This window comes from Megalops cyprinoides, chromosome 1 (assembly GCF_013368585.1).
Source record: "Megalops cyprinoides isolate fMegCyp1 chromosome 1, fMegCyp1.pri, whole genome shotgun sequence".
Taxonomy (NCBI): domain Eukaryota; kingdom Metazoa; phylum Chordata; class Actinopteri; order Elopiformes; family Megalopidae; genus Megalops; species Megalops cyprinoides.
Genome location: NC_050583.1, coordinates 47,675,010 through 47,696,919, shown reverse-complemented (window position 1 = coordinate 47,696,919; position 21,910 = coordinate 47,675,010). Strand labels below are relative to the sequence as shown.

At 48.7% G+C, this 21,910-nt stretch overlaps 1 protein-coding gene across 1 annotated transcript in view; it reads left to right on the top strand.

Moving 5' to 3' along the window:
• Positions 1-21,910, top strand: part of LOC118779869 (protein kinase C epsilon type-like) — a 57,229-nt gene that overhangs the window by 18,061 nt on the left and 17,258 nt on the right. Inside the window, exons 3-10 of the mRNA XM_036532182.1 lie at positions 10,485-10,653; positions 11,755-11,789; positions 12,324-12,412; positions 13,141-13,270; positions 13,745-13,887; positions 14,199-14,286; positions 14,465-14,667; positions 15,089-15,262. Of these exons, the coding sequence (XP_036388075.1) occupies positions 10,485-10,653; positions 11,755-11,789; positions 12,324-12,412; positions 13,141-13,270; positions 13,745-13,887; positions 14,199-14,286; positions 14,465-14,667; positions 15,089-15,262 (1,031 nt within the window). The remainder of the gene's footprint in view (positions 1-10,484; positions 10,654-11,754; positions 11,790-12,323; positions 12,413-13,140; positions 13,271-13,744; positions 13,888-14,198; positions 14,287-14,464; positions 14,668-15,088; positions 15,263-21,910) is intronic.

The window sequence follows — 21,910 nt, the reverse complement described above, 5'->3', positions numbered from 1 at the left end:
CAGCTACCGCAGAGCACCCTACAGAGGTGTACTCCTCCTGAGTGGGTGTGGATCGGATTTACTGACACTGATCCCATACTGGCCTCTAGGTGGGCTTACCTAAGAGCCTGGCCTGGCCTCACTTGGGGCCTGGAGCCCCGCACCCCACCTGTAGCCAAACTGTGGCTGAAGACCACCAGTCACACACCTGCTGCTTCTCCGCATCACAAGCCCTCATTAGGCGAGAAACGCGTGACTCAGAGATGGACGGCATGCTCACGTGTTCAATGAGCTCGAGGTTTTGTGGCTGGGAAGGCTGGAAATGAGGCGCTTTTTTTTTTTTTCTGTTTGAAGCGCTGTGTCCCTCCCACAGCCCTCTGATGTGGAGCCCAGCTTCCTTACCTGGCACTAAGTGCCATAACCAGCCTGCTCCAGAGACAATGACCAGGAGATGCCACCCACAACACCCTTATTTCTGTAGCCATGGCAACGCACCACCCACAGTCCAAGTAGGCAGAGGATTCTCTTGTTAGTTGGGGGGGGTTGGTTATTGGTGGAATAAAATGACAATAAGCAAAAGGAGATTTAAAAGAAGGATTTAAATTAAAACCCTGTCAGTGTTTCCACAGAGAGGGTCAGTCAATCTTACATGTACCGCAGAGTTGCATGATACCATCGGTGTGGGGGGGGTGGGGGGGGGGGGGGTTGCGCTGGCTATTTTTGGCCCCGCCTCTGGCTGCCAGTGTGGATCGAAAGCGTTCGGTGGGCCTCTAACAAAAGCCCACGTAACACAGGGGATGGCCCATTAGGAGAGCGCTGATTACTGAAGGCCCGATGCCTCCTAACAAGCACCATTTCCCAGGGTTTCTCTTTCATAGCGCCTGCCTCTGGGCCTCTCAACATGGGCGTGGAGGGCAAGGTCAGGGAAAACAGTGCATCTGCTGTCCGTTTGTCTGTCATCTGTCCTTCCGTTCTCTTTATCTGCTCTTCCATCAGCAGTTCAGTATCACAGTAACACACACAGTGCCGGGAATCACCGTAGTCACTAAGCAGGATCATTCCATTGGCCTTCATCACTGAACCTATTTTTTTAGGGGTGTTTGTGTGTCTGTCTGTCTGTGTCTGTCTGTGTCTGCCTGCCTGCCTTTTAGTGAACCAGTTCTTGAAAACTTGGCCAGAATAGTAATAGAGAGACATTGTTTAGACATTGGCATATTACATTGAAAAAGAATATAGCGCTCACTCAGAGTTAAGAACAAAGTGTCATGGCGGAAAGACTGAGTGTTCCTCTCTGCCCCAAGCTGTGTGACGTTAGTGTTGCCGGGGCAAGCGGTTAGCCAGGTGTGACACCCCTGGGGTGGAGGGGTGTGACGTACACGCTGAGGCGGGGGTGACCGTTCCGGTTCCACCGTCGTCACTTCGTGCTTCTCCGACAGCGACGCAAGGTTGTCTGCTGGCGTTTATTTTTAACGCCGCTGTAAATAGCAGCGTTTGTCATAATCCCAGAATGATTCTTTTTCTCGGCTGATTCACCTGACGGTGATCTAATCAGAGGCCCTGAGCGCCGCCAGCTCGCAGGCCGTTTGAGACGTATGCGGTGTCACACATGGATTCTTTATGGACTTCCTGTTCCGCCCACCTCCTTGGCAAGCTCGACCAGTTGTGGCTACCATCCCCACTGGGGCTTCGTTCAAGGGATGGTTGGGTGGTCGAACATGGTGTCAGGGCTGCTCAGAGATGGATGGTCACCGCAGCATCACTCCTAAGCTCTATGAAGAAACTGATGTAAAAACAAAACTTAAATAAGCTGCAGTGCTGTCTCCTCTCAGCTGTGTGGTGTTTGAGCCTGTGGGGTGTAGCAAAGTTTTTCCCTCCAGAATAAAATTGAATAAGCCAAAAAGATTTCTCCTCTTTCTCTCCTCTCTGTATTAATATGCATCTGAGGGACCTCCAGTGTGACATGCTTAAGTACAGGTGTGTTGGTGTACAAGTAATATCTGTGTGTGTGTGTGTGTGTGTGTGTGTGTGTGTGTGTGTGGGTTTCTTTGAACTTGTGGCAGGGAGGCAGGTGTATCTCAGGTTAGGCTGTTGTTCACCTCGTTGATGGTGAAAGAGAGAGAGAGAGCACTCTCGGCTTTGTCATCTGAAAATAGCAGGTGAGGATCATCTCTGGATTACCGGCCTTGCGCCTAGACTCCATTCCACCCCCATCTTCTGATTGGCTTAGACTTCATAGCCCCTCCCCTAGCCCTGTACCAGACCTTTTCCGCAGCTTCTTTAGGTCAGAGTGAGAGGTGGCAGTTTAACCACATTCACACACATGAAGTGAACTCGGAGCTGCATGGCAGGAGCCCTGAGACAGGTGGAGGTGTGAAAGCTGATGCAGGATCTGTAAGGTCAATTTCTTAAAGGACAGTGGGAACAGGTCATCACTTCTGCTGTACTCTGGAAAGGCATGACGGACCTCCAGTGCACCACTTCCTTCATTGGCAGATTCAGCACTGGATTGCATTCTTATTATAGAGCACAAATTTATGTCAAACATGAAAGTGCCATCACTACATTACTCTATAAACCTCTGAGTGAGCTGCTCCTTCTGTTGTCTGCTGTATCAGCATTACATTATTGTCATTTAGCAGATGCATTTATCCAGGGCAACTTACACAGCTTACAATTTTTACATGTTCTCTCTCTACGTGTTACAGCTGGATATTTACTGAGGCAATTGTGGGTTAAGTACCTTTCCCAGGGGTATAGCTGCAATGCCCCTACGAGGACTCGAACTGGCAACTTTTTCTAAGTCCTGCACCTTACCACTATGCTATACTGCCGCTCAGCCATGTAGCGTAGTGTCAAGGAATTAACTGTTCAGTGCAACAAAATATTCATTTCAAACATCACGTCTGTCCTCCCAAATTCAAAACAGCTGACACAGGCAAAATGTCTGTCACATGAGAAGCAGCTCCACTAGCAGCCCAGTTTGTGGCCACATACCATAGCCTGAGGGGCAATATTGATCATATACACTATATATTGATCATAGTATTTAATTTATTATTGATCAATGTATAGGTTACTGTTGGATCTGATGTGTAGGGTTGATTGGGCTGTTTGTTGTTTTATCAATTTGGTGCGTATGTAGGTGCTTTCTTTGCGTTTATATTGTTGTTGTAGTTGTTGCTTTGGTAAGACATTGCTTGTCTGTCCTGCCAGTACAGCACTTTGAAGAAGAATTTGAATTATATTTCCCACTGTCAGGTTGATTGATTATTAGTGATGTGAGCTGTCTAGCTAACTAGCAACCTAGCAATCTGTCAAAGCATCAGCTACTGAACAAATGAAGTGTGGAGACTTTTATTTAGCTTACAATGTTTTAAAAGAATATTGATCTAAGTAATATTACAGAAGGATAAAGGCTATATTATTTATTTAGCTTGCATCCTAGCTAGAGTCTGAACAAGTGAGTGGTTGACTCTTTGTAACACATTCATAGTACAAAAAAAGGGTGGAAGTGAATCTCCACTGCATGCTCTCTGATGCTGAATTTCACATTTCATTTAATTGGAAAGTAATGTTAGCGAGCTATTCTAGAATGGGGGTTTACAGAGAGATTCCGGAACACCTTTCTGCTTGTGGCCTCCAAAGATCAAGGCCAGAGCAAGGCAACTGTGCATGTCTGATGAAAAGACTTCAGTTACCAGCAGCATTATCTCTATAGCTTTCTGCGTTGCTGCGTTTTCACACTAACTGCATTGCTGACAGACTCATTTCCCTCTCTTGCATGTAAGAAAAGTGTGAAGCAGCTAAGCCAGGTGGAATCTCAGCTGGAACATTGTACCTTCGTTTGAGCCGACTCGTACCAGAGCAAGTGAGAAAGCGGCCTCTGTCATTGGCTGTGTGGAAGTGTTGGTGTGAGTGAGTCAAGGCGAGGGGGGAGGGCGGTGGTATTTTTGGAGCCGGGGGCTTCCATCTGTTCCATGCTCCTCAGGGCTGAAGCGGGCTCTTCCTGTGTCCGTAATGTGGTAATGTGGTCAGCTTTGAGTTGGATAAAGGAGACGAACAAAACTGACCTGTTCCACACTTCTGTCCCCAGCTCCCCTTCCACCTTTTGCTATCCCACCAATCCCCCTCCTCTCTGTGCTATTCCACCAATCCCCCTCCTCTCTGTGCTATTCCACCAATCCCCCTCCTCTCTGTGCTATTCCACCAATCCCCCTCCTCTCTGTGCTATTCCACCAATCCCCTTCCACCTTTTGCTATCCCACCAATCCCCCTCCTCTCTGTGCTATTCCACCAATCCCCTTCCACCTTTTGCTATTCTCCAGCCATCTGTCTCTTTATATGTATTATTTTTCTCCTTGTCCAGGCTGACCCAGCCAGTGTTATTTTACATCACTGGGTCACTAAGGATATGGACTGGTGAGCTTCCAGGGCTTGTATCTGGAGAGGGATGGAGGGAGCGAGGGATGAGGGGAGTGAGGGAGAGGGAGAGAAATGACTCCTGTAAGACTGACCTGTGATCAGTGTGCATGTGTGGGTGCGCAATGTCATGCTATGATCAAGCGTGAACTTTTCTCACTTTTCTCAGCATCCTTCGTCCCGAATGAACCCTCCTGCAGCTACTGTGTGTCACAACCTAGTTTAGCCCCCTGCGGGCTGTGATCTGAAAAGGACAGTGAGATGGACAGATGGGAAAGTAGACAGATGGACGGAGTAAAAAGGAAGAGAGGGATAGAGAAGGTCGATAGTGGGAGGGGACAGATGGACTGAAAGAATCAAACACAGATGGATAAGGACCTGCTCTTTCAATGTGCCACTTAGCTGCAAATTTCGTCCAGCAGGCTGCTTGGCACAGTAGCTCTGGGTTTGGAATGAACGTTACTAACCTACTTATGTGGAAAATATTATATTTCTATGTATTTAAGGCACTCTCATGCATGCTGTCACTTCAAATCTCCCTGAATTCTGCCTCGTTTTCTAAAGGAATGATTTGTATCATGTCAGCAAGAGCTTTTGTATCTATCCTTCTTTCTATCCCTTTCTTTCTGTCTCACTTTCTCTTTCTCCTCTCTCCCTCTCTCCTTCTCCCCCTCCCTTTCTCTCTCTCCCTCTCTCCTTCTCCCCTCTGTTTCTCTCTGTTTCTCTCTCTTTCTCTCTCTCTCTCTCTCTCTTTCTCTCTCTCCCTCTCTCCTTCTCCCCCTCTCTTTCTCTCTCTTTCTCTCTCTCCCTCTCTCCTTCTCCCCTCTGTTTCTCTCTCTTTCTCTCTCTCTCTCTCTTTCTCCTCTCTCTCCCTCCCTCTCTCTCTCTCTCTCCCTTTCTCTCTCTCTCTCTCTCTCTCTCTCTCTCTCTCTCTCTCTCTCTCTCTCTCTCTCTCTCTCTCCCTCTCTCTCTCTCTCTCTCTCTCTCCCTCCCTCCCTCTCTCTCCTTCTCCCCCTCTCTTCTCACAGCACTTTTGCTGCTGCACTGGCTGGTTATGTAACTCGGTCTGCTTTTTTTTTCCCCATGAAAAATCAGTTCGCTTAGTACAGTATCAGTATGTCCCCATATGTTCTATTCACAGCCTCTGAACAGCCTCGGGTCTTCCATAATGTGTATATGTGTGTGTATTCAGATACCTACCCACTCACTCACTCACTCACGCATGCACACACACACACACACACACACACACACACACACACACACACAGACACTGTTTCCTCTGATCCTATGGAGCTCTGGAATCTCCCACAATCCCCTTTTGTTTGCTGGGCCTGTCCTCCCCCTCTGGAGCTTTTGGGTCAGTCCCTGCGGCTCTTGGCGAAGGCCGTGCCTGGCCATGCCTCTGTGTGGCATCGGACGAGAAGAGAGCTGCTCAACCCTGCTAATTCCGATTCCACATGCTTTAAATATGTGGCAATATCGTAATATTATTAGCTGTTAATTTGGCAGCCAGATATATTTACAGACACACACACACACACATACACACACACACACACACACACACACACATCATTTGTGACCTGTAGAACACAGAGCTTTAAAGGTTTAATTCATTGAAAGGAAAACTTGGCTGGTGGCTTTTTATTTACGTGGAAAAAAAATTCCAGGATACCAGATAAGGCCCATAAATGATCTCTTTGTTGGAGGGTAGTGGTATACGTATGTATTACAAATACCTGCAGGGATGGAGCCCAGGTCAACTGCTCCACTCTAAAACCTGTAGCTAGCCAACTGCTCCAACGTCAGGTACTGCCCACTAGTGATGGGGTGATTTATAAGAAAATAATAACTGTGTGCGTTTCAAAGCAAGTCACCGCTGTTTGTAATCCACTCTGGTGAAGGCAGAGAGAAGGCAGAAGTCATCTTACTACTGAAATCTTACTGTTTATTAAAGGTTGTCCTGGTTTGTGTGTGTGTGTGTGTGGGTGCGTGTGTGTGTGAGAGAGAGAGAGGGAGAGAGAGTGTGTGTGGAGGTAGGCAAAGGTGAAGTGCTACTGTTCATTGAATATGTAACACACATAGATGCAAATGCATACACATTCACAAGCACACACATACACAGACACTCTGGAATTCTTCTGAAACCAACCTGAGTGAAATGTCTCACCACCAGGAGAAATACTCACCAGTAATTACTCCTCCAGGTACCCAGGGGGCACTGCTCTGATTGTTGACTGATTGAGGAAGAGGGAGAAGAGGGGAATATCTCTTGCTCATCTCAAGTATCTCTGACGGGTTTTGACGGGTCTCAGACTGCTAGCACACTTTGAATGGCGTGGTTTCGGGCGGGTTTTGGGACCGGGTAGCTGGCCGTGAATGGTGTGGTTGGTGCCGGTTCCGGGGCTCTGAGATGGTGCTCATAATGAGTCTCTGGTTCTGAGTGCATCTGCTCCACTTAGTCCAGAGCACGGCAGTCAATGACTCTCCAGGGATGTCACCTGCTCTCTGCTAAAGTGGTCTCACCGTGGGCACGGGACAAGTACCACCCAGCCGCTCCCCCCCCCCCCCCCCCCCCCCACTGTTCTCATTCTCGAGTCATGGATGGGCAGCATGTGTGTGGGCAGGTGGGGCCTCCTCTCACTGTTCGACGGTCATTGTCCCCCTATCTCTGCATCAAAATGAGAGTGAGCAGGGAGCACTGTGTGTCTGTCTGTCTGTCTGCATCCCTCTTTATGTCTTCCACTCCTCTACATAGCACATAATACCAGGGACACAGACTGACCTGCAGTCCGGACAGAAAGTCTAGCTGAACACTCTATGTTGTCTTTCCTCCATCACCCCCCCTGCTCCCCCCCCCCTCTCTCTCTCTCTCTCTCTCTCTCTGTTGCTTTATCCAGCTCCCCCTCTCTCTGTCCCTCCATCCTTCTCTCTCTCTCTCTCTCTCTCTCCCCCCCCCCCCCCCCCCCCCCCCGTACTCTCGTGTCGTGTCTGGCCTGCATGACCAGGCTGTCAGCTGTTGGGGAGCACTGGGGAAATGATGTGACCCAGGTCGTCCGAGAGGTCGTGTTTAATAAAATCAAACAAAACACTGTCACAACGGGCCTCGTCAGCGCACTGCCAGTCAAACCCTGCGGCCACACACTGCCAGACAAGCTGCATATGGAGCAGCAGGCATGACTGTACAGTAACTTTGCCACCTGGTGGACAGAGAAGGAACTTGTGCGCTAACAGAAAAGACCAATTAGTAGTTATACTGTGCAACTTGTGTTGATCCCTGTAAAACAGAAAGCTGTGAGTATGTGTGTGTGTGTGTGCTGCTTGTTTGGGGATGTATTACATATAATTTAATATTTATATACATTATATAAGCGATGGCCCTTTTAGCCCCTGCTGGCTACATCACAGTGTCTGTGGGTTTCTGCAAAAGTGAATCATCTTTAAGTGAAAAAGTGAATCATGTCAAATGGACAAATGCGTATCAGTATAACCTCCACCCCAACCCCCACACTGATGGGGGTCCCCTAGAAATGCGAAGCAAAATACATAGGAATCTGTGATCATTCGCAGGCTTCAGCGCAGTTACTGTTTTACAAACGCACCAGTGTGGGTTATTATCCCATTATGAGTCCGTCTGGATGACGTGGAGATCGGTGGATGCGAGCAGGTGCCTGTGAGCGGAGCGTGGGGTGTGAGGCCTGCTCTCTCTGCGGGAGCCTGTGCGCCACGGAGTCAGGACCCTGACGTGGCTGTCAGGGGCTGCTGTAATCCACATCACCCTCTCCGACACACAAACACACACACGCGCGCACACACTATGACTCACTCTCTCTCTCTCTCATATATATATATATATATATATATATATATATACATATACACACACACACACACAGATCAAATAACAATAAGTAATGGCTATAAATCGGAACCAGTGAGCCAGTGATTAAATTGGTTGTAAATTAATACATTATTGGTGGTTACTCACTGTCTCAGACACAATCACACGTACACGCACAAACATGCAAAGTACATGTTTGCATGCACAAACATGCAAAAACACACTCTCTATTTCTCCCACCCTGTTTATTTCACTCAACCTGTTTCTCTGTTGCATGCGCGCGCACACACACAGACTGTCTCTGCCTCACTCGCTGTGATTCCACTGAGAGCAGACACAGTGAAATGTCTCTGCCCCCAGTGGAATACTCACCGGTAATCACTCCTCCAGGCCCCCAGGGGGCACTGCTGTGGGTCATGAGTGACTCAGGGAGACAGAGTAGGATTTACTTTCACTGAGGCAGGATCCCATGTTCACAGGCTGTGGGAGAGAGAGGGGGATAAATACCACTCTTCTCTACTGTTAATGAATCGGTTGGGCATTTCTCAAGGCCCAGTTATTATGCGCATGTTTAGTCTGGAAAAAGCGGCATAATCAGCCAGCCTGGTTCCATTGGAAAAGAGTATAGTGTGGCTATATAAAAAGTAGCCAGCCTGGTTCCAGCTCTACAGTGGGAATGGAGGTATAATGGGCCAGCCTGGTTCCAGCTCTGCATTGGGAATGGAGGTATAATGGGCCAGCCTGGTTCCAGCTCTGCATTGGGAATGGAGGTATAATGGGCCAGCCTGGTTCCAGCTCTGCATTGGGAATGGAGGTATAATGGGCCAGCCTGGTTCCAGCTCTGCATTGGGAATGGAGGTATAATGGGCCAGCCTGGTTCCAGCTCTGCATTGGGAATGGAGGTATAATGAGCCAGCCTGGTTCCAGCTCTGCATTGGGAATGGAGGTATAATGAGCCAGGCTGGTTCCAGCTCTGCAGTGTAAAACGAGTATCCTCAGCCTCCATTTAATACTTCAGAAGCAGAGCAGTGTATCCGGTGGTTCAGACTTAAATTGCTGTGCTGTGGGCTCTGGAACATTTCCCACTGATTTTGTTATTAAGGTATTTGAAATACTGGAGTGATTTAGTGACACAGGTTCATGCGTGAGAAATATCTATCTAATGTTAATGGGTTTGATTCAAAAACAGATCACACAGAGTCTGAACTATGTTACATTTAATTTATAATATTGCGTTCTATTCAACAGTACCTCTTATCCAAATTGTTTCCTAGCTTTTCTCATGACGTGACTAGTTTTCTTCCGTGACTTTGAAGCAGACTTCTTCGTGTGGCCAGGTATCTTTTTCCACGCACACACACTCAGACCCATACACAGAGCACATCAAGACGCAGATCCTGACCTACATTCCTAACCTCCTTTCCCTTTGTATCAGGTAGCGGCCTGTGTCGCACACCTTAGCAGGCCAGACGCAGCCTGACTGACGGTAGTGCTCCTTACTCCTGTCTCCACTCCTATCGAGAGATAAGGGAGGGGGGAGGGAGGCCTCAAAGGGGGTCACGGGGTCACCTGCGCTGATCTGTAATCCGATTAACGGGCTGCGGTCACTGCTGCTGGTACACCGCCATCTAGTGGCTGACATGTGAGCACGCGTTTGCCACATGCCTGGGGTGTATTAAGGCTGAGCTGTGTTCAGCATTTAGAATTTGATATGATGCCACATGTATTATGATGTCTGTCAAGAGCTTATGTGCATGATTGGATGGTTTGAATGGCAACATCTAGAACTGGCCTTTCAGGTAATAACGATGTTCTTATTATCAGCTGGAGCTTTTCATTACAGTGAACAGAGAGACACAAAACCTGCTTGTTCTACTGATAGGCCTCTAATCACATAAGGATGCCAAGAATCATGGAGGAAAGCCTCTACCTGTAAACACATCAAGTGGTGGTACATGGCAGTTTTGTGGTTAAGAAGTTGCTTGAAAAAGCAGAACAGCTACAATGAGTCTGAAGATGACCTTAATGAATCCTTTCAATGGAGGATGACTTGCTGAAAGAACAATTGTTTGGTCCTTCTTTACAGTGCATTGTGGGTAGAATTACCACGCAGCATGGCTGTAATAAGGTTCTGCACGACTGTCTTTTAAGGACTCCAGAATCTTCTTCAGTGTCAGGTTTTAGTGTTCCAGAATCTTATTGTTGCTCCAACAACATGCAGTTGTCTCCCTCTGTGTGACAGAAGCCTCGGTGTCCAATGAGAATGAGGAGCGGGTGTTCCGGGAACGCCACAGGCCGCGGAAACGGCAGGGGGCGGTGCGGAGGCGGGTCCACCAGGTCAATGGGCACAAGTTCATGGCCACCTACCTACGGCAGCCCACCTACTGCTCCCACTGCCGCGACTTCATCTGGTGAGTACCGAGAAACTCACAGTGCACCCCTCTCCCTCCTCCTCCTCCTCCTCCTCTTCATCTTCCTCCTCCTCTTCCTCTTTATCTTCTACCTCTTTGTCCTCATCTTCCTCTTCTTTCCTCTTCCTCCTCACCCTCTTCCTCTCCCTCCTCCTCCTCAGTCTGCTGTCAGTGACGTCACATAGGCGGTTGTCACCAGGTGTCAGATGTAGCTCAGGTGAGTGTGCTCTCAGGTAGAGCCAGGTGAAGGCAGTGTGCCAGGTGGGCCTTGGCAGGAGGGGTGGGCTTAGGGATATGTGGTGGGGCACTGGCCCACCTTGAATGCGTGGGCTCTGGGTGGAGGTGCTGCTGGGGGGTGAGGGGGTCCATCTGCTACCCCTTCATGCTCCCTTTTCTTACCCTCTCCCAACAGGAAATATTAGACTCAGGTGCTCTCTTCTTGTGTGTGTGTGTGTGTGTGTGTGTGTGTGTGTGTGTGTGTGGAGAGGATTCCCCTCTGTTAACTGCCAGCTCAGAACAATTGTAACATTGTTCCCTTGCCACCCCCCCCCACCTCTGAAAACAGACCTCCCTCTCCTGACTGCTTCCAGGGTTTGTTTATGTCAGCAGAACACTCTGAGGCACAGGTACTCTATGCAAAGCTTGCATTTGCATGCCTAGAAAACGGTGTGATTCCAAACACAGCAGTCTGTCTTCTCTCCCTTCTTTCCTTGTCAACCGTGCTTCAGAGTAGTCCTAGCTTTTAGCACACTCTGCTGGCTGGATGTGGAAGTTCAGGTAATCAGCAGAGTTTAACCTGTCATTTAGGTAAATGGAAACCTTGAGCCTGATCCTTATCCTTAATCAGTCCTTAGATCTTTTCCCTGTAAGGGTTTAGGTAATGGTCGGTGTAGCTGATCTTGGCTCAGTTAAAGAAGCTATCACAAATACATCACATGGCTCTTAAAAGCTCAAAATCACAGAGAAGTCTAGATTCTCTCAAAAGATGCATATTGGGGGGGGGGGGGGGTTGTAATGCTTTGTACTTAGTCACACAAGTTGAAATGCATAGTGTCTGACCATGTCTGTCTGTCTGTCTCTCTCTCTCCTTTCTCTTGGCAGGGGGGTGATCGGAAAACAGGGATACCAATGTCAGGGTGAGCTATCTGCTGTCTGTCTGTCTGTCTATCTGTATATGTTTCCTCTTTCCTCTTTCCTCCTCTGTATATTTTTCCTCTGTTTTCCTCTTTCCCCTTCTGTCTGTTTACATTTATTCCTGTCTGTCTGTCTGTATGTTCTGCCTCTCTGTCTGCCTGCCTGCCTGTGTGTCTGTGTTTTTTCCTGTCTGCCTGTCTGTCTGTTATTGAGTGTGCTCCATTTTCTCTCCAAAGCTATCACAGCTCTCTCGCTCAGTGCCTGACACATATCACATGTCTGAGTAAATTAACCCAGCAGCTTATGGATGCCTAAAGTATAAATAAATAACCAATTTACAAACAATTCTCACAGCTGCACGATTTACTAATTGATTCACAAGCGGTCATTCAGCGCGGCGGGCACTTGTATCTGCTCGTAGCTGGAGTGTAGCTGATGCTGGCTGAGTAGATGTGTGAAGTGCTTTGATGGTGTTCCTGCCGCCGATGGGTGTGGGCTGGGACGTGACGCCTCTCTCTCTCTCTCCTCTTACCCAGTGTGCACCTGTGTGGTGCACAAGCGATGCCACGAGCTCATCATCACTAAGTGCCCAGGGATGAAGAAGCAGGAGGATGTGCCGGAGGAGGTGAGCCAATCAGAATGCAGATGGGTTAGATAGACTGGCTGCAGTTTTAACACACATGGGGTCTGTTTTCTGAGTCTAAACACAAGTATTAAGTGTAGCTAATAATGTCCTCTGATTGATATCTGTCTGTGTTTCACAGGAGAAAGGGGGAGAGAGGGAACTACAGACAGGCACTCACACACTAAGACAGAATAGATCTATGTTACACATGGTATACATTTTAAAAGGAAAACACAGTAACAGTTGCAATAAATGTAGCACACAAACATGAAGTCATGTTTAAACAGTGCAGAGCAGTGTAGCCCAGTAGTAAGGAGCAGGGGTTGTAACTGAAAGGTTCCTGGTTCAATTCCCCACTGGGGCACTGCTGCTGTACCCTTGGGGCAAGGTACTTGATCCAGAATTGTGTCAGTAAATATGCAGCTGTATAAATGGGTAACATGTAAAAATTGTAACCTATGTAAGTTGCTCTGTATAAGAGTGCAATGATGCAATGTAATGCAGATAGGTAATCTGTTTTATTCACATATTTGCAAAGGCAGGAGGTGACATCAGGGCTTTAGGCACAAATTACATTGCATTCACTCAGCAGATACTCTTATCCAGAGTGACTTCCAGCATGCGGGAACAGAAGTGTATTCATTCAAGTTGAATTACAAACAGTGTCAGTCCTGGCTAACAACACTGGCCGATGGTAGAGCTGAAGGCCTCTCTGTCACCCCCTGCAGGTTGGATCCCAGCGCTTCAGCGTCAACATGCCTCACAAGTTTAGCATTCACAATTACAAAGTCCCCACCTTCTGCGACCACTGCGGCTCCCTGCTCTGGGGCCTGCTCAGACAAGGCCTGCAGTGCAAAGGTGAGCAGGGCTGCCTCCCGGGGCACTCTGGGAAATGTAGTCCCTCATTGTAGACTGAGGGGAGGGTTGTTAATTAATGAAGTGAAGCACTTCAGCACACCGTGCACTTGCAATAGTGTGAAATTATGCACTTTGACGTTGCAGTCATGCTGACCTTCATCAGAACAGCATGACCAAAAAGAAATCACATAGGATTTATACACTACTTACTTGCAAAATACGTACACACCTGTATTTCTCTTTTTACACACCTATATTTCTCCTATATACACACCTATATTTCTCTTTTTAGGAGTGACTTTTCAGACTTTTTAGGATTACAAAAATTTTTATTCAAGATCATTAATGGCTCCAACTCCAAATAACTCCAAACTATCATGCTAGCAGTCAAACTGTACTAAAAATTAAGTCTTTTTGAGAGCTGTATGTTAATATATGGAGGGATGGCGTGTTTTCTCTCGCTTCCTTTTGCAGTGTGTAAGATGAACGTTCACAGACGCTGCGAAAGCAACGTGGCCCCGAACTGTGGCGTAGACGCTCGGGGAATTGCCAAAGTTCTGTCAGACCTGGGAGTCACGCCCGACAAAATCTCCAACAGCGCACAGCGGCGGAAAAAAGTAAGGGGGGAAAGAGAAGGGCGGGCCCTGAGACGGGACTCTGCCTGTGAGGGGCGGGGCCTGAGGCAGGGCTCAGTCTGAGGATGGGCTGGGGCCTGAGACGGGGCTCTGCCTGTGAGGGGCGGGGCCTGAGGCAGGGCTCAGTCCGAGGATGGGCGGGGGCCTGAGATGGGGCTCTGAAGATGATGCTGTGAAGATGATGACAATTTTGGTGATGTGATGGTCATGCTGATGATGATGATGATTATGTTGAAGATGATGATGATGGTGGTGATAATGATGATGGTGATGAAGGTCTCCTCTCCTCTTAGCTGAATCCAGGACAGGACCCCCAGCAAGCTGTCCCTCCAGATGAAGAGGAGCACTCTTTCTCTGCCCCGACCACCCCCTGTGATCAGGGTGTGTACTCCCATTATACACATACTGTAAACACAGTCCACACACACTCCGCGCATGCGCACACACACACACACACACACACACACACACACACACACACACACACACACACACACACTCTGCGCACCCTCCATCCCTGTGGCTGTGCAGTGATGTCCTCTCTCTGTGTGACTGGCAGAATTAAAAGGCCTCGAAAGCATCAGTAAGACTCTGTCGTTTGACCACCGCGGTCAGGAGCACAAGCCAGCCCTGTCGTCCCCCACGGAGGGTCCCATCAGCGAGGGGCGGGAGAACGGGGAGCTCAAAAGCGTCAATGCCAAGCGCCTGAGCCTGGCCGACTTCATCTTCATAAAAGTCCTGGGGAAGGGCAGCTTCGGCAAGGTGAGGCACTTGGTCCCTTTGCACTTCCAGGAGCTTGTCATTGGGCAGTAAGCACTGCCGGCAGCTCTGATTGGTCATCTTCTACTGGTGGCACCAATCTGGTTGGTCTGTCTGTCCTTTTGGCACATCTGATTGGTCTACTAGCATATATGGCATGGTCCAGTGAGCCTTGCTCTGCTCTTCTGATTGTGATTGGGGGAGGAGGGTGGTTCTGGGGATGAACAGGACCTTTGATTGCCTCTGAGTACGTCCTTCAGTAGGCTTGAAAATATTCATACCCACAGGCTCCTGCAGGGCCTGTCTGCGCAGCTCTGCGGGGTATGCGCAGCCAGAGCAGAGTGACATCACAGAGAGCATTGTGATGTCACAGACGGCACAGTGTGAGTGTGATTCTGATTCGGCTCGTTCCTTCCCCGTGCAGGTGATGCTGGCGGAGCTGAAGGGCACGGACGAGGTGTACGCCGTCAAGGTGCTGAAGAAGGACGTGATCCTGCAGGACGACGACGTGGACTGCACCCTGACGGAGAAGCGCATCCTGGCGCTGGCCAGGAGGCACCCCTACCTGACACAGCTCTTCTGCTGCTTCCAGACCAAGGTGCCGCCCCCCCCACCCTCTCCATACCCCACCATGCCCTGCCCTCGCCACGGCCTGCCATGCCACGCCCTGCTCCCACACTGCCACACCCTGATTTCAGAGATAGAAGTACTTCTGAAAAACGCATTCAGCCTGTTCCTTGAATTTGTCCCTCCAACAGTTGCACCACTGAGTCCTTAAAGGGAAATATCAATGTGCAAAGCTTCCGTATGTCCTCTAGCAGATGCACTTATCAAGAGTATCAGTCAGTTTTTCACACAGCTCATTTATGGAAATCAAAAGTAGAACAGCTGGAATTTGAACCTGCAACCTGCAAGAGAGTTTCCAGTATGTGCCTTGTGGTAATGTACAGACGTTGGCCAGCAGGTGGCAGTAAAGAATCATGTGAAAAGCTGTAAGCTGGGTTGCCCTGGAAGTTCACTCAGCAGCTCAGTCCACAGGGAAGGGGCTTCACTCCACTCCACTGAGGCTCACTGTCTATGGAAAGGCTTTGCTTTCAGTTGCTTTTTCACCTTCTAAAGGAGGTTGTTCTTTGACTTCAGCATAATGGCGTCTTTTCACATGAAAAAATGATATCACCTCGCGCTTGAAACAAAGAAAGACCGCGCTGATTCAGAGGGATAAGCCGTGTGCTGTGACTTTGCCTCCAAAGGGATGAGGAACATGACAGTGTGTACTGTCTGTTTGTCTGTACGTCAATCTGTCTGTCCCTTTCCTTGTGTGTCTCTCTGTGTGTATGCGTGCATGGACTCATGTGTAGATGTGCGTATGTGTGTGCGTGTGCATATGTGTGTGTGTGTGTGTTTGTGTACGTGTGTGTGTGTGTGTCTGTGTGTGTGTGTATGTGTATGGTTTGTTCATGTTGTCCCTCTATGTGGCAGTAATTAGTGGAACTCATTATTCATTACACTTTGTCTCTGTGGGGCAGTTCCCTCACCTGCCTGTGGGAGGTAACAAGGACTCCGTACTCACCCCCGCAGACACACACACAGTCACCTGTCCATGCTCGAAAAGCGACTCAGCCCCGTAGGGAGCATTCCGCATTAAAGGTGTGGGGAGTTTGGGTCCCTTCGGAAGGGATACTGTATGCCCAGTTCCTGACTCACTGTTCTCATTACACATCCCCTGACACTTACTGGAAAGAGCAGGGGGAGGTTACTGTCCTGGCTCAATTCCCAAACCAGCCCTGTCCGTTGGATCATCTGGTCATCCCCCTTTTTAATTGACTGACTAGTCCCTTCCCTCCTCAACTCAGCTGAGCGGTCTTTTGGCACAAAGCAGTTGCCGTGCTTCACCCAGGTGGGGGCCGCACACTCATGGTGGTTAAGGTGAGCCACACCCCTTTCACTGTCAAGCACGCTGAGATCCATGGACGCTGCCAGAGGAAATCGACCCATTACAGGGCAGTACCTCAGTTACACGGTCCATTACAGTATAGTACAACCATAAGAGGATCTGTTACAGTACAGAACATCCATTACAGGGACCATTACATTTCTTTACATTACATTATGTTATCATAATTTAGCAGAATTTTTACCCAGAGCAACTTCTATAGTTTACAATTTTATCCATTTATACAGCTATTTATACATTTATACAGCTGGTACCTTGCCTAAGGGTACAACAGTGGTGCTCCAGCAATATTTTAGCTATGAGCCCTGCTCCTTACCAATACACCACACTGCTGCCATTTTATGTCCTACTGGAGACAGGCAATGAAGAAGTGTGTCCACTACTCTTTATTAGTACTCTTTCTCCTCGTTTTTCACTTTTTTTCCATTGATTTTCTCTTATGAGTTTAATTTATGTCTTATTTTTGGCCCCTGAAGAGTGTGTGTGGGAGGTAGTCCGGTTTTCGCCGTGTTCAGTCAAGCACACCTCTCTTCCCTGCTGCCATCACTCTCGGCAGTTTTGTTTGTGTCGGTTGCTGTGGTGTCATTGCTCTTCCTTTTGAAGCTGTATCTGCGGCGCGCTATTGTTTCCCGAAGAATGCTCTGTGTGAAGTGCTCTGGAACGTCCCATTGTTCCCATGGAAATCGGTGGTTCTGAAGAGACAGCAGCAGCACCCTTGTAGGTGTGTTTCAAATCCTGCTGGATGCAACCCCCCTCCCCCCTCAACAAAAACTCAAGTCACAAGCTCGGTGTTCACCTCCCCCCCTGTGTCAGGTGCAGGGGGGGGGGCAGGAAGGAGCAGAATCCACTGTGATGTCACAATGTGTCATCCCGGGTGGGGCGTGTTGAACCGATTGAACCTCCCAATCGGCTGTGTGATCGCTGGCATGCTCTTATCGACCTAATTACGGCACAGAAATGTAAATAATGTTACATAAGCCTTTTGGAGCCTGTCATGGCTTCTCGCAGACATTCCTCAGCGAGAGAAGAAAATAAAAAAACAGCTTGACATAGATTCAGGACTGAGGACAGAAAGACAGTCCACTTTTGAGAGCAAAGAAAGAGATTAAAGAAAGAGAACAAAGAAAGAGATTAAAGAAAGAGAATCCTATTGCTAGATTTTTAACACACGGATCGGGGCAGCACCGTAGCATAATGGTAAGGAGCAGGGCTGGTAAAGGTTGCTGGTTCGATTCCTGGCTGAGGCACTGCTGCTGTACCCTTGGGCCAAGTACTTAACCCACAATCGTCTCAGTAAATACCCAGCTGTGTAAATGGCCAACATGTAAAAAACTGTCACCTATGTAAGTCACTCTGCATAAAGGCATCTGCTAAATGACAATGTTATGTAATGTAATGGATTTGGATTGTGGGGGTTGGTTATACAGCAAGGTCATGGCAGGCATGTGGAGATGGTGGGGTACAGTAGGAGGGGGTGTTGGGGTATAGCAGGGCAGAAAGGCATGGTGGAGCCTCTGATGGTGTTGAAGGGTAGATAGAAGGGTGGTATAGCAGGTTAGTAGGGAGTGAGAGAGGTACAGCAGGGCTGGAGAAGTGCGCAGGGGCTGAAGGGGTAGGAGGAGAGGGGAGCAGCTCAACAGGAGCTCTGAAGGAGGAAGCTGTGGATGACCCCTGAAGGAGACTGATTAAAAACAGGCCTTATTCTCCCCTCTTCCTGGTCCTGGGCAGCACAGAGAATGCATTATTGTTACAGGTCTCTGCCGTCCTGGCATGGAAGGTGTTTGTGCTGGCAGTGACAGTGTTTTGGGAGGGCTCAGGAAGGGTTCTCAGGTCAGGAAGATGCCCCATTCTTTCAGCCACCTCCCCCACCCTCCACACCCCAACCCCCACCCCCCAGGCCCCTTTCCCTCCTGCACATGTTGGTTTTTGATCTTTGGAATGCCCTGAACATTCTGCGCTAAAGCTGGAATATTCTGAAACTGTGCTCTGTTCTGTGCAGACCAGTCTCTGGACTGTGCAGCATGCATGCAGTGAAGGAAGATTATTAGCTAATGGCAGCTCATCACAGAAAAGGGTGCACAGGGTAAATGCAGTGAATTTTGGGGTTTCCTCTGCACACTGCCCTCTCGCCCCCTCTGAGGTCGTGGCCTGCACCGTGGCCGTTCTCAGCGGTCGGCTCTGGGAGTTTGCGGACACCCCGGACTCCTTTCCCGTGTGTTATTTTGTGTTCTGATCTCTGCTAATCACTCCATTGTATTCAACCCCAACCTGTGCCAGAAACAGATTGCAAAAAACCCTGAGCAGAAGCCAATCAGGAAACGGAACCCACCCAACCCCGCTGGCTCCCCTCCAGGGGAAACGCGGCGCGATTACGGGATCGAAGCGTACCGTACCGCGCTCAGAATAACCTGCCGCATCACAGCAGAGCCTCAGAGGAAGTGGCTCTGTTTGCTGCTCTGAGCACAGTTTTAATGCATTCGTTTAAAATACACACACACACACACACACACACATACACACAAACACACATACACACAAACGCAGACACACACAAACGCAGACACACACACACAGAAATACCATAAACAAATCAGTAAAACATGAATGCTAATCTTGGAGATGAATGTAGGGAGGTTCACACAGGCTGTTGTGTGAATTCATTGTGAACGATCACGGCCATGGGTCTCTACGTGGTCTGTGTGCATTAGTGGTGCTACCAAGAGGACGGGCAGTCACTGAAAGATAAGGTGCCTTAGTACGGTCTGGCCCTGACCCTCGGATCTTACTCTGAATAGACTATTTTCCAGCCTTGTTATTGTAACCCCACCCACCTGAATGGGCTGGGTTCCAAGCCCTGACCCCCTGGTCCCTCATGTACTGGTCACCTCTCTGCTGTGTTGTGTCTGCTTGACCTTGCCGCTGGGGAACGTGGGAATTTTCCGCTGCCTGCCGGGCCAAGGAAAGGTTCAGTCCCAGCCTTCACTTTTGTGTGTGTGTGTGTGTGTGTGTGTGTGCGTGTGCACGCATGTGCATGTGTGCTTATGTGTGTGTGTGTGCGCGTGTGTGTGTGTGTGCGTGTGTGTGTGTGTGTGTGTGTGCACGCGTTCGTGCGTGCGTGCGTAACCCATTCCTGAGATTAAACAGCCTTTTCATCCCGGTACCCGTCTCCTCTCGGGCCCGGTCTGAGAGGGAGACCAGCCCCTCCCAGCAGCCCGGGCCTTACGCATACTCCAGCACAGCGACACCTCATTTCCCCAAAGTAACATCCATTCCTCAGGTCACCCACAAACCCAGGTCAGCTGACACAGGCGGTCCCAGGGTTTAACGAGTCTCTGTGACCCTCCTCAAACGCTCAGGGCTCTGTGCTGTCAGACAGGTTCTCCTGACTCATCAACCACAGCCAATTACTGCAGACCTCATGCTCTTTGCTTACAGTAAAAGACAAAGAGTACCTTTTTTCAATTCATAGTACTGAATTATTGTCAAGCTCAAACAGGCATGGCAGTTGGCATGGTTTGCCAGCTCAGTAGGGTTTTGCCCTCATCTGTCAACATTTTATGCTTTTTGTGTGTAAGTAGCCACACAGAGAGACCTCTGCCTTAGTGAAAGTGGGAAAATGGCCTTCCTGTGATCAGTGGCTGTTTTCTCTGTGCCATGTGAGTTGAAGTGCTCTGTGTTAATTTGTCTTATCAAAATGAAAACCACATCTTTAGTGGTGACCTGAATGTGCTTCATAAGAAGTGGGTTTAACACGGGTCTAACCCAGACCCGAGCTCCACCCAGACCCAGACAGTCTCTCAAAAGGCCTCCAGCGGTGTCCAATCAGAGCACCGGCTGTGCGTCCATGTTGTGGACGGGACAAGCAGGGGGCTATCGTACATTTCTAATTAGAGGCAGGAAATGTCTCTCCTTGTTTAGCTGGGCGGGTCTCCCACTGTAATTCTGGGTACGTTTAAACAAACTCTTCAAGCATCCTGTTTAAATTCACTCATGCAATAATAAACTGAGTAGCAAGCGGAGGCAGGCATTCTCTCTCTGCCGCGAGAACAGGATAAAAACAAAATAAATAAATCAAAGGAAAAAGGTTGGAAAATGTCACTGACCCTGTGATTAAAATGCGGCAAAACCAATCAGGTTGTCCTCTCTCAAGCCATTCAGAGGGAGTTCCCCAGTGGAGTCTTGCATACCAATTTGGACCAGAGAGCCAATCCTACCTATTCAGAAATAGTAACCGCGATTGTGTGGCGTTTGGAAAGACTTCTTTTCGGAGGCTTGAAGCCCACACTCGCCGCTGCACTCATAGTCTGTCTTTGGTGTCGGGACAGATTTGCAGTACTTCATATTATTCACTTTCTGGCAGTGATAGTCACAGAGAGGGTCAGCTCCGCGAAGCATCCCATACACCAGTGTTTCTCAATCCTGCTCCTGGGCCCCCCCTGCTCTGCACGTTTTCTATCTTTCCCTGCTCTACCCACCTGACTGAACTCATCAGTGGCACTTTTGATTAGCTGAGCACACCTGATTTAATCAAGAGCATGTTGATCACACTAATCAGGTGTGTTTGGAGCAAGGATAGAAGATGTGCAGGACAGTGGGCCTCCAGGAATAGGATTGAGAAACACTACCTTACACAATGCTGTAAGGTTACACCATTTTACTGTATGTCCTTCTTCCTTGTAATATTAGCTGGAGCTTTTTATGTTTTTGGGCCAAAGCCAGATGTGCTTTGAAATCTCTGTGATGGTGCAATCTTTTACTGTAAAACGGACACATTTTTTTTTCCTGTGGTCAAAGATAAGGAGCTCCTTTGAGGAGCTCCGCAGCCTTGATTGGTCATGTGACTGTTGAGAATTCTCCTCCTTTGTGCAGGAATAGTTTATGCTTCAGGATCATTGAAGGCCTTTGTCCCTTCGATCAGTACGTTACCACAGAGTGTGTGTGTGTGTGTGCTTGTGTGTGTTGTATTCAATGGTCAGATCCATGATCTGAACCCGGCACCAAACTCGAAGTTGTGATCACACACACCTCTCATCTCAGTCTCCCTCTTTCTCTTACCCGCTCTCTCTGTCTCTCTTCCTCTCTCCTTCTCTCTGTGTGTGTCTGTCTTCCTCCTTCCCTCTTTCCTTCTCTCCCTTCCTCTCTCTTAGCTACATGGATGAGAGAGCCGTCTCATTCCCCATTCACAGAAACAGACAATGTCAAAATGGACCACACAGCTCATTCAGGAGAATGGTGAATGGTTGCCAGGGCAATATGTAGTCATATCGAGCAGCAGCTCTGATTTGGTTTGGG